Consider the following 12546-nt stretch of genomic DNA (forward strand, 5'->3'; position numbering starts at 1 on the left):
AAATGGAAAAAGGATATAAAGAGTGTGCAAAAAAGAAATTCAAGAACTTGTAAAACATGTAAGAGATGCTACCTCAGTCATGAGAAAAACTCTCCCTAGAACTAGACTGGGACAGCATACCACAGTGGCCAAAACCCACGTCTGACACCATGCTAGTGGGAACGTGGCAGTAACTATGAAAATTACTAACATCTCATTTGACTGAGGCTTTCCTTTATGCATACGTCCTACAGAAATATACTAAAATGTGTGTAAACATGTAGATACGTGTGTGAAATGGCTTATGTACCAGGTTACTGACCACGGCACTGCTGGAGACAGCAGAAGACTGGAAACAACCCAACAGCCCGTGGATCCAGGCCTGGGGAAGTGAACTGTGGAAGACGCAGGCTATGGGAACCCGCGACTGCACAGCACAAGGGAGCTGCAGATGCACGGATATGGAAGACCTCCCTCCAGGATACAGAGCGGAAAACGCCCGCTGGCAAGGTCTCCTGCCTCTTCGAAAAAGGTTAAAACTCTGCATTCTTACTTTGATGTGCACAGAGAAGCTGTGAAAAGACATAAGAAGTTAATAGTGGGGGAGAAGGAAGAAGTGGGAGCAGGAGCCAGGTGACAGTGGAGCGGACGCGAAGACTCTGTTATTAACCTTTTTATATTTTTAGACCATGGGAATGCATCACCTATTCAGAAATTCTTGAAAAATCACATTCACTACCGTTTAAAATGAAGTGTGTGGTTTTCCAACTATTTGGCTTCTGTTACCCATTTTTAATAACATCTCATAGAAAAACTGGAGTCTCCTGAGTAACCAAGCACCAGAAGGCTTCCCCGTGCAGAGAGCCTGGGAGAGAGAGACGTCCTCATCCAGGTTTCTGCCCACGTGGGGCATTTGTTTTAAAAACACAGTGTTGTTACTCTTAAAATACAGTCAGTAACTAGTAAGCATCACCTAACAGAGGTCCTTAAGTCAAGGATTTGCTCTAATAATTTATAATTAGTACCACAGCTACTGACGAGTCCATTGTTTGTGCTTTGAGTTGTCTCTGTGGAGTCATTTGCACAGACCTTCTGACCCAGGCCTCCACAGAAATCTGTAAAACTCAGAGCAACGCACCTGAGGACAACACAGCTGAACTTCACAACGGACTGTGCTTCCTGTGGGATTATCAGCTTCTCTCCCCTGTTCCCACCCTGCACTAGAAACATCTTTTCTGACAATTAAGAGAATTAGTAAATTAAAGGGACCTCTCAAAATCACCTAAAATTCTATGCTCATAAAACCTTTCCCCTCCTTATTTGTTTTACCTCAAAGCTAAACCACCTTCACTGGCATGTTTTCTAGGATCATCAGGTGTCGGTTATAGTTATTATAAGTAATGCCACTTACTGAAAAATTAAGTTTTTACATCCCAGTTCTCTTGAGGAAAAACAAGTTAGCCCAAAAGATCTTTAAAAAGCTCTGGTTTTATAAGCTTCTATCCTAAAGAATGTCTCAGAAATCCCATTAACCATGAGTAAACAATCACTTGAGATCTACGCATACCTTCTTTTCACTTCTTTTCCTTGAGGAGTTGAGGGGAGAGATGACCCGCAGTGTTTGGAGAATTCTTCCTCATCAGCATATATAGCAGTGCTGTGTAAAGGAGGGTCTACAAAAGATTTTTTTTAAAGGGCATTTAGAAGTCTGGCTGTCTGGGCAATAATTCAGGTTTGTTCCTTTACATCAGAGTACAAAGCAACCTTTGTTTAAATGACTGACAAAATCAAAACCCATGACACAGGCTACTCCTAATACCACACCTCAACAAGAAAAAATGTAAACCCTTTCACCCATAAATACATGGCGAATTACCCATTTTAACCTTCCTGTCCTTATATATGACATGGAAACTTTTAAATGAGCTAAAAGATGAACATAAACAGGAGGTCTGCCATTCTTTCCTCACCCCATGGAGTGTCACATGTCCACCTGGGGACACTACACGAACTATAAACTCGAAGGCTGGGCACGCTCAGCCCACTCCCCGACTCCACCACCCCACAAAGTGCCTGGTGCAGGGCATCGGTGGACCCGTGGCCCTTTGGGGGAGGATCCCGGTCCTTCTGCACCTCCCTTCCTCTCTCCTTTACTCCAGAGCCTGGAGCTAAGCATAAAGAGTTCACTTGAACGAAGATAAAGGAGAGGAGACCAAATGGCTTTGGTGGGAAGATGCAGAAAGCAGACGCTGAGAGGAGGCAGCTGCTCCCACCTGCTGAGGAAGCAGGGGTCACAGGACAGGCCTTGGCACCCTGGGGGCGGGGTGCGGAGAGAATGGCTGCAGGGGCGCCTGGTAAGAGTCAAGCACCCATTTCTTCACGCTCAGAGAGTGCACAAATTTAAACATGTTTTCAGATAAGCAGCTACTTATATAATGAACAGAGCAACGGCACAATTTTAAAATTAGTAATATACTTTGTATTGGCCTCAACTAAGCAAAGGAGTTTATTTACTTTACTACAGGGAATAACAAGGAAAAAAAGAGAAAACTAGACCAATTTTGAATCTTCATGTGTCACCAGTCACACAAGCTGGACTGTTACTACTCAACAATAAAAAGATAAATAACCTGACTTCAAAATGAGTAAAAGATTTGAACAGACACGTCTTCGAAGAACATACAGGCTCACCTCATTTCACTGCACTTTGCTTTACTGTGCTTTGCAGATACTGCACTTTTTACAAACTGAAGGTCTGTGGCAACCCTGCATCGTTAGATGATGATAAGCAGTTTTTAGCAAAAAAGTATTTTTTAATTAAGGAATGTATATTGTTTTGTTACACAAAATGCTATTGCACACTTAATAGATTACAGTGTAGTGTAAACATAACTTTTATACACACTGAAACCAAAGAATTTGACTCACTTTATTGAAATATTTACTGCATGGTGTGGAACCAACACTGCAGTATCTCCAAGGTATGCCTGGATACAAATGGCCAATAAGCACACTGAAAAGATGCTCAACATTACTCATTAGGGGAAGCCAACTCAAAACCACATCGAGATACTACTGCACATCCATTCGAATAGCTATTATCAAAAAAACCAGAGAACAAGTAATGGTGAGGATGTGGAGAAACTGGAATCCTTGTGCGCTGCCAGTGGGAGCGTAAAAATGGTACAACTGCAATTCCTCAAAAAAATTAAACACAGAATTACCATATGATCCAGCAATTCCACTTCCGGGCACATACACAAAGGAAGGGAAGCAGGATCGGGACAGATATCTGTACACCCATGTTCATAGCAGCATTACTGATAACAGTCAAAAGGTAGAAGCAACCCAAGTGTCCACTGACAAATGAGTGGGTAAACAAAATGTGGTCCATACATAAAACAGACACCACACTGTTAAAAAGCAAGTTCTGACACATGCTACAACATGGACGAACTTTAAAGACATAATGCTAAGTGAAAAAAAGGACACACGTTGTGTGACTGCTCTCACATGAGGTATGTAGAGTGATCAAACTCACAGAAAGCTGGAGGAGGGAGTGGGGAGCGGGGTGCTGTCGGCTAACGGGTAGAGAGTTTCATGCAGGGGAAAGGACAAGGCCCCGGGCGTTGGATGGGGTGATGGCTGCACAGCGACGTACATACGTACGTAACACCACAGGGCTGTACACTTCAAAATGGTTAAAATGGAAAAAAAAAAAGGTTAAAATGGTCAATTTTATGTTATATATATTTTACCACACAAACACAGTGAGAGATCATTTCACACCAATTAGGATGGCTAGAATCAAAGTCAGGTAATAACAAGAGTTGATGAAGATGTGGAGAAACTGGAACCCTCATACACAGCCAGCAGGAATGCAAAGTGGTGCAGCTGCTGTGTACACAGTTCCTCAAAAAGCTGAAGCAGAATCACTGCATGACTTCGGTACACAGTCAGCCCTCCATATCCACGGGTTCTGCGTCCGCAGATTCAACCAACCATGGATTGAAAATGTTTGGAAAAAAAAATTCCAGAAAGTTCCAAAAAGCAAAACTGGAATTTGCTGCATACAGGCAATTATTTACATAGCACTGACATTGTATTAGGTATTATAAGTAACCCAGGGATGATTTATAGCGAGCAGGAGGAAGCGCATAGGTTACATGCAAACTCTGTGCCATTTTCTAGAAGGGACTTCAGCATCCTCCAACTATAGTACCCAAGGGGGGTCCTGGGACCAATCCCACATGGTACTGAGGGATGACTGTACACCCAAGAGAAACGAAACACATGTCCATACAAAAAACTGGTCCGCGAATGTTCACAGCAGGATAACTCCTAACAGCCACAGAGTGGAAACAAGGCAAAGGTACATTAACTGATGAATGGATAAAAAAATGAGGTCTATCCAAACAATGGATTACTGAACCATAAAAATTTTTAGGAATGAAGTACTGCTACTTACTGCCATGTAGTGAACCTTGCAAATACTACACTAAATGCAAGAAGCCAGTCATAAATGACCACACACATAGCATATGATTCTATTTCAGTGTAACGTCCAGGACAGGCAGACCCACAGAGACAGGAAGTGGATCTATGGTTGCCAAGGACCGGGAGGAAGACTAGGGAGTGACTACTGCTGGGCATGGGATTTCTCTCTGGGGTGGTTAAAACGTTCTGGAATAGAAAATGGTGATGGTTGTACGATTTTGTGACTAAAATTGAATTGAATTGTACACTTTAAAAGGGTGTATTTTATGGCAAGTGAATTACATCTCAATTTTTTAAATAACAATTCCTTTTAGATTCAGATCTAAAGATTTCTTTTAGATAAGTAATTAAAACATTTTTATCAAGTCATAATGAAAGGGTATTCTGGTAATGGTTACTTTTCATGTTATAAAATGTACAATATTTTCTTTCATTAACAAAAAGTAGACTAGAAATATTAGATACCAAATTAAAAATACGTGAAAAGTTATGTTTTCAAAATTCCCTTAAAACTTATCCTGGCAAAAAATGTCTGATCACTGCTGTCCTAGATGTGGGTGCACATGGCACTTTCTGTATTGTTTCTGGCCTCTGGAGTGGCCAGGGACACACTGACAGCAGCTGTCCCATCTGGACACTCACATACCCTGGTCAGCCAGGTACCGGCCCTGTCCCCCAAACACTCCAAGGAACACAGGGGAAGTTCTCCTGAAGCATCCTCTGCCTCCTTTAAGAAAAGGAAAAATTATCCCTCTGCCCTTCCCGAAATTAAAGCCCCTGACTACTGGAGGTATGAAGTGAGAAATATATGTTATATTCCTCTTGTTACAAAGTTCTACAACAGGTGACCTAATCTGGCTGGCTTGTTGACAAATGCTACTAGCAGAGCTCCACTTTGACAATGTTTATGAATAGAGTTCTTAGCTCCAACATACCAAGCAGTGAGAAAAATTCAAATTATCTAATACTCCCCGGAACACTGTATTCATGTACAGACAACCTCATTTTTGTATTTGAAGGCATTTCTGTATTTTTATTAGTAACTAGCCTAAACACTGTTGCTTCAACCACCCTAAAGATTTTAGGATATTTAAAATACTAACCAAAGGTTTCATAGGGTTCTTCATCTTCACCCAGCCTGCAGATGCTTGAGATCTCAGAATTATCAGGAAAATCAAATACATCAGTCAGCCTGTGCTTCTGGCCAGCTTTCTAAAAGTGAATAAAGTTCAAAGTCATGAATTGGCCCTAAAAAGCAAGAACATTACACACAGACGTGGCAAGGACCCTCCTGCATCACTGCGGCCTAAGAAGTGAGCCTCCACACTCTTGGGGGCACGGGCGCTCCTGATCACGTAAGGCAGGGGGTGGGCAACTGTTCTATAAAGGACCAGGGAGTAGACACAGCTGACCATGGAACAGTGCAAGAGTTCGGGGCTCCTCCACTCCACGCAGTCGAAAATCCCCGTATAATCTTTGCAGTCGGCCCTCCTTCTCCGGCTTCCACATCCAGAGTTTCAACCAACTTGCGGATAGTGCAGAAACTACTATTGAAAATAATCCGGGTATAAGTGGGCCCTCCCAGGTCAACCCTGTGTTGTTCAAGGGCCACCTGTATATTAGACGTCGCAGGCCATGGGGGCTGTGCGGCCACTGCCTGACGCAGCCATCACAGGGTGAAAGCAGACAGCAGCAGCGCAGGGAGAAGCACGGCTGTGTTGCAACAAAGCTTTATGTACGGATACTGAAATTTCAATTTCAGGTTTTCCCATGGCATGAGATAGTCTTGTTTTGATTCTACCTCAATCATTTAAAAATATGAAAACCACCCTAGCTTGCAGGGCTTTACAAAAACAGCAGGCAGGCTAGGTCTGGCCTACAGGCCACAGCCTGCTAACTCCTGAGCCAGTGTGGGCCTCCTCCCCAGAAACATGCCCACTCCCCTGAAAGTTCCTAAACAGTTTTGAGGATACACAGGGGTACAAACTCCTGACTGCAGAAGAGAGACAAGGACTTACAGTGCAATATATGAATAAGCCCTAAGAAGACTGCTCCCCAGATCCTAATGAAAGACAACATACAGAAAACGAGAAAAACATCCAGAGTAGCTCTGGAAAATGTGGAAGGGGGCCGTTAACGGACAAGAAGATATGAGGAAATTCTGGAAGATACAAAGGAGATGGAATAAAACTGAGAGACAAAACAAAAACTACCACTCACAGACCCTCAGTGAAAAGTTACTCAGTGTGTGTAGGAGCAGAACAAACACCAAAGAGGAGGTGACATCTCCCATCCTCCCTGAGCAAACGGGCCTCCAGCCCATGTAAGGCAGCTGCCTTCCTGAGGAGGGAAGACAGAAGAGCTGAAGAAACCCACCCAAAGAACAAGCAAGCTAGGGCTGGGGCGGAGGGGCGGGGGTGGGACAGAGGGATTCCAGGGCTTTCCAGAGAGGAAAAGGGCCTCCTCCAAAGGGTGAGGGAGCAAAGGGATGAGACCCTGCAAGAGAGAAAGCCAGGGTGGGGCACAGAGCAGGGAGGACTCCTGACACTCGGACACCCCCCAGGCAGGCATTGTCACAGGTTGTTCCTGTGAATTTCTAAGGCCAACTGGACAAGATGCTGGAAAATAATCTGAAATGAGCTAGCAAGAGTATTAAAGAAAGGCACCTGCCTTTCACACACATTTACTTCTAAGACTCTACCCTAGAGTGAAAATACCACGTGAATGTAAAACTAAATGGAATACTGTGAAATTATAAACTGTGGAAAACTGTAAAGTGGAAAAATGGCTATAAGTGAAAAAGCAAACTACAGAACGCTGTACAATTTTTAAGCGATGTCAGTTATCCAAATGAAAATGAAACCAACCTAGGCCCAGAAAAAAAGATTTAAAATGTTAACGATGGCCATTTTCTTCATTATACTGGAAAGAGCAGGAAGGAAAGGAATATACTTTTTCACTACAAGAAAACACTGAGATTACCAAGTCTACGAAACCGAGTATCCTATAAAACGTTATTTTGTATTGTCAGTTACGAGAAAATTACATTAAAATATAAAAAAGATAACTTACATCTTTCGTGGAATGTGTTCTTCCTACAGTGTTCTTTGAATATCTCGTACTAGGAAACAGCAAAAACACACACACACAAGTTAGGAAATACTTAAAAATAACTGTGGGAAACACCAGAACTTGCAACCTCTTCCAAGCATTTTCTTTCCAAATTACATTCCTTGTTAGTTGCAGTAACAATGTGCACATGATGAAATTCACATAATGGCAAAATCCTTTTAGAAAGTAGAACCCATATCTCACACACTGAATTAAATTTTTTATAGGTCAAATCATATCACCTACGTACAAACAGCATAGCTCTGCCCTCGGGGACACAGAAAACTCCTAACCCTGCTGTCATCCGTGTCCCTGAAGTCGCAATCAGCAGCAGTGGCTGGCGTTCTGCAGAAACAAGCAAGAGAGGTACCTCTCTTCATCAAGCACTGGACTCCCGTTCCATCCCGTGCCTGGCTCTCTTACACACATTTTCTCATTCAGCTCCTAAACAGTCCTCAAGGTAGAAGTGAATCCCATGTTCCAGATGTATACTTGCCCAAAGCAACACGCAGCCGGAAAGGAACCTGCATTAAAATCTGCATCAGTTCAAACCCAGAGCTGCCCTCTTCCCACCCTTCAGGCTCCCTCCAATAGGCATTAGGATAAAAGTATGAAGTTGCTGTATCTTCAACGGAGCTTAAAGTGAACAAGATGTAACAACAGTGAAGATAAGAGAGGCAGGAAAGACTCCCGTCAGTGACCGTGTGTTGAGCATTCCCTGTGGTCCAGGCATGATGCCCGGGCAGCTGGATGCGCTACACCACCAGGCACAGGCCCTGACTTTCAAACGCGTCCTGCAGACCTATTAGCAGACAGCAAAGTCCACTTAGTGTCCAAACAAGTATTTCTTTGTGTAACGAGTATTTCTTTATTTGATATAATTTCAAACTTAGAGAAAAGTTGTGAGAATAGTCTAAGAACCTTCTGTATACCCTTTACTCTCTTCGCCAATGGTTTACATTTTGTCTCTCCTGCTTCCTGTGTGCCTGTGTATGGTAAACTGGGGACGCTGCAGCGTGTCTTTCCTAAGAGGGCACTACCTTGCACAGTCACAGTACAATTTCCAATTCAAGAAATTTAACACTGACATCATCGTCTAATCTGCAGTCCACATCCAAGTTTCATCAATTGCCCCATCAAGTCCTTTAGGTTTGCCCCCAGCATTTAAAAAAAATAAATACAAGAGAATATAAAATATAAGATCCTTTAAATCTTTTGTTTTATTATGTGTGCGTATGTGCATGTTTGTGTACCCATTGTGATGTAAAACATCACGGTGAATTACAGTAAAAAAAAAAAAAAAGCTGGAAAACCATTAGAGCAATGGTTCTCAATCATCAGGTATGAGAATCACCTGGAGGGCTGGTGAAAACAAGATTGCTTGGCCCACCTCCAGAGCAGCTGATTCAGTAAACCTGGGGTTGCCTCTGAGCGTCTACACTTCTAACAAGTTCCCAGTGCTGTTGATGGTGGTCAAGGAATCGCACTTTGAAAACAACTGTTCTCTTTGATTCTCAGACCCAAAAAAGAAGGTAGAGCAGATATTAGTTTTATGGCCTTTATGATTCTGGGGTTCAGAAAAGTTAAGTGACATCAGTCACACAGCCAAGTAACAGGACTAGAAACCAGATCACATAACTTCTTAACCCACTCTTTCTTGCCTTGTCTGTGCTCAAAAAAGTGGTCAAGCTTCCTCCTCACCTTAGGCTAGAGGCAAGGTGAGGCTCCCAAAAGATGGAAACCTCTGTGATAACACAACGTAAAAATTTTGGCGTATGCACCCTAATGCGTTTTAGGGGGAGGGATGAACACATTTCATGAGTCTCAAAGGCAAAAATGTTACGTGTATACGTGTGGGGAGGGAGGAGGGAGAGAACCCCCCACTGGCCTATCAGATTAAGTTTAACTCTTGTTAGCTGAGTTTCAGGCCCCTTATTCTTCCCCACTCCTCCCCTCCACTGGAGGAGTCCGGTTCTTCCCTACTGACCACGGGAGCCCAGTCTGGGTTTACTCCGCCGCCCTGCTTTGTCCTGCTCCAGCCTTTCTTCTACGCTCTTTGGCCCGCCTGCACTCTCACCCGCATCTACAAATGCACCTTCTCCAGGCAGCCTTCCCGCGCCCAGGTGTAACTCGGATGGCCTTGAGTACCAACCGAAGCACGCCGCAGGGCGAGGCCCCTCCAGCCAGGCCCACAAAGGGCCTTGGATGTGCTCCATGATCCACCAGGAAGACACTTGCCAATGAATCTGTAACCTATTTTTAAATGCATGCCCTTTTTAGTTAAAAAAACAAAACAAAACAAAAAAACGCTTGCCCCATCCCGGCGGGAGGCCCTCTGTAAGAACAAGCAGAACAAGCAGCAGCTGGGCCCTGCCCCCCACCCGGAGTTTTAGTTCGGCTTTGCAGTCTGTGGTTTGTGTTACAAAAACAAGCACGGTCTTGAAAATAAGAATACTGACGACCAGCCGGAGTGTAAATGTCACTAGAACGCCATGTCTGGCAAGTAGCAGGCACTCATTAAGCTACCTGCTGGGTGGTTTGTTTCAAAGCATCTGAACTTTAGACTACACTCACCCACACGAAGCACACAAAGCAATGGCAACCTTCTCTCCTCCCCGCCAGGCACGGTTTCAAACCGACTGCTTTAAACCTCACCGTGATCCTATGAAGTTGAGAATATTATTATTCCTATCTTACAGACCGGGAAGCCAAGACGCTGAGTGGTTAGTCACTCGGACAAGTTGCACGGCGGCAGAGCCAGGGAGCACGAACAGCTCCGAGAAACCCAAGCCCGGCGAAAGAGGGAGATAAAGCGGGACCCCCGGCCGGCGCTCCGAGGGTCCGCAGCCCTTACCCCGAGCGCCGCTCTCGCCCCGGCGGGGCCATCCCAGCTCACCGCTCTCTGCGCCAGCGCAGCTCCCGAGGCTCCCGCCGAACCCCGCGCCGCTCCCAGCGGCCAATCCGGGCTGAGCACGCGGCCACGCCCCCAGCCTCGCGCCCTGTAGGCCGGGGCTCCTCCCCGTCCCGGAGCGCGAGGGAAGATCCGGCCTGGCACAGCGCGAAAGCGGAGCTGGAGTTTACGCCTTACAACCAGTTGCTGGGGGGGGAGGGGGGGGTCCCTGAGCGGCCAAATGTTTCCCGGGTTTTTCGTCATCCGCATCCGCCGCGCCCGTTTTCCGCGCCCCTGAGCCGCCAGGGCCTGCCCTCGGGGGCGGGGAAGGGGGGGAGCCAGTGCCCGAGAGTCCGACAGCGCTCTCCAGCAAGGGGCGGGTCCACACCCGGGGCGGGGCGCGCTGGGGCGGGGTGCGCTGGGTGCTTAGCCGCCTGCGCAGTTGTCTAGTGTAATGCATTGGAAGTAGAGAGGGTGTGGCTTTTACGCCGCTGCTGTCCTTAATCAGTTGTCTGAGCTTGGCTTATTATTTATTTCTATCACAGTTTCTTCATTTGTAAATGGGGAGGGCCCCTTTTAATATCCTCTGATTCTTTGCTTTCTGTGTTAACCTGCAAAAGAATGATGCTGGACCCTTACCACACCATAAATAAAAATGCACTTAAAATGGATCAAAGACCTAATTGTAAGAATTAAAACTCTTAGAAGAAAACATAGGGCAAAAGCTTCATGACACTGGATTTGGCAATGATTTCTTAGCTGTGACACCAAAAGCACAGTCTGGAATAATGAAAAAGTTCTGGAGGCGGTTAATGGTGGATGGTTGCATAACAATGAGAATTACTTAACTGTACACTAAATTGTACAGTTAAAAATGGTTAAAATGCTAAACTTTGTCATTCTACCACAATAAAAATTTAGAGTTCATGCATACAAAAGAATATAGCATATGTAATGTAAAGATAAAAAAGCACCCATGTGCTCACCACTGGATTAGGAAATTAATAGCTGTCATTCCTTCCAAGGATAACCACTCTTCTGATTTTGTGTTTCTCATTCCCGTGTTTTCCTACCTTGATATGTCCCTAAATGATGTATTAATTACTGTATGTTTTAAAACTTTATATAAATATTTGGTATGTATTTTGAAAGTGCTCTTTCTTACTCAAAGCCATGATTTTTTAGGTTTTATCCACATTGATGCATGTAGCTGCCGCTCGTTCATTTTCATTGTCTTTGGAATGCATTAAGTAAATAGACCACATTTTATTAATCCATTCTCCTATGTATAGAAACATCAGTTGTTTTCGGTCTTTCTGCTGTTACCAACAATGCCATGCTAAACATTCCTCTAAGTGTCTTGCAGGGCATATACCTAAGAAACAAGGATAGACTCAAAAGTACTATTATTGCCTCATGGGATAAAGACATTTTCAGCTTTATATGAGAATGCCAATTTTTACACATCGTTTTAGACTGTACAATTTACACCCCAGCAGTATTTGGAAGTCCCCTTGGCTGCACATACTTGTCAATACTTAGAATTTTCAAGACTTAAACTTTTTTCCCAGACTAGCAAGTTGGGAAACGGTGTCCTATTGTGGTTTTGATTTGCATTTCCCTTAAGTTGATCATCTTTTCCTGGTTTATAGGTCCTTCCTGATTCCTCTTCAGTGAAATACCTGTTCACCCCATCTAGGAATCATTTGGACAATTGCCATAGAAGAGTAAATCACCTTTGAGGTTTTGAAGGTAGTTCCCCACTGATGCACAGAAGTAAGGTTCCTGGAATCACTGTAAGTTGTCACCCTTAAGAGTGTGGAAATGTAGCTCCATTTCCCAGGAAAGGGGTTACAGTCAAACATTTTGTGCTTGTGGATCTGAAAAAAGAAACTACCCAAATGTTAAGACAAGAAGAGGTTCAGCGCTCTGGATGGAAATAAAAACTCAACCCAAGTAGGTTTAAATGATAAAGGAATTTATGAGCTCGTGTTACTGAAAAGCCCCCAGTAGGAGGGCTGTCAAGCTCAATTTGATCTAGCGGTTGGAGAAGCCACCAGGGCCCTGAT

General features: G+C 44.2%; 1 protein-coding gene across 8 annotated transcripts in view; it reads right to left on the reverse strand.

Annotated features, from left to right (window-relative positions):
- The window catches only part of CENPU (centromere protein U), a 31765-nt gene extending 21235 nt beyond the window's left edge, over nucleotides 1-10530 (reverse strand). For 4 of the 8 annotated variants that reach the window (XM_057696931.1, XM_057696933.1, XM_057696928.1 and 1 more), the window contains exons 1-4: nucleotides 7830-7924; nucleotides 7549-7597; nucleotides 5580-5688; nucleotides 1547-1652 (exon numbers count right to left, since the gene is read on the reverse strand). In XM_057696931.1, the coding sequence (XP_057552914.1) occupies nucleotides 1547-1652; nucleotides 5580-5688; nucleotides 7549-7597; nucleotides 7830-7891 (326 nt within the window). In that variant the 5' untranslated portion in view covers nucleotides 7892-7924. Of the gene's footprint in view, nucleotides 1-1546; nucleotides 1653-5579; nucleotides 5689-7548; nucleotides 7598-7829; nucleotides 8989-10441 lie in introns of those variants that run through there. The other 4 variants (XM_057696926.1, XM_057696930.1, XM_057696927.1 and 1 more) reach the window with 4 other exon arrangements.
- Between the last annotated feature and the right edge of the window lie 2016 nt (nucleotides 10531-12546).

Source organism: Hippopotamus amphibius, chromosome 10 (genome assembly GCF_030028045.1).
Source record: "Hippopotamus amphibius kiboko isolate mHipAmp2 chromosome 10, mHipAmp2.hap2, whole genome shotgun sequence".
Taxonomy (NCBI): Eukaryota; Metazoa; Chordata; class Mammalia; order Artiodactyla; family Hippopotamidae; genus Hippopotamus; species Hippopotamus amphibius.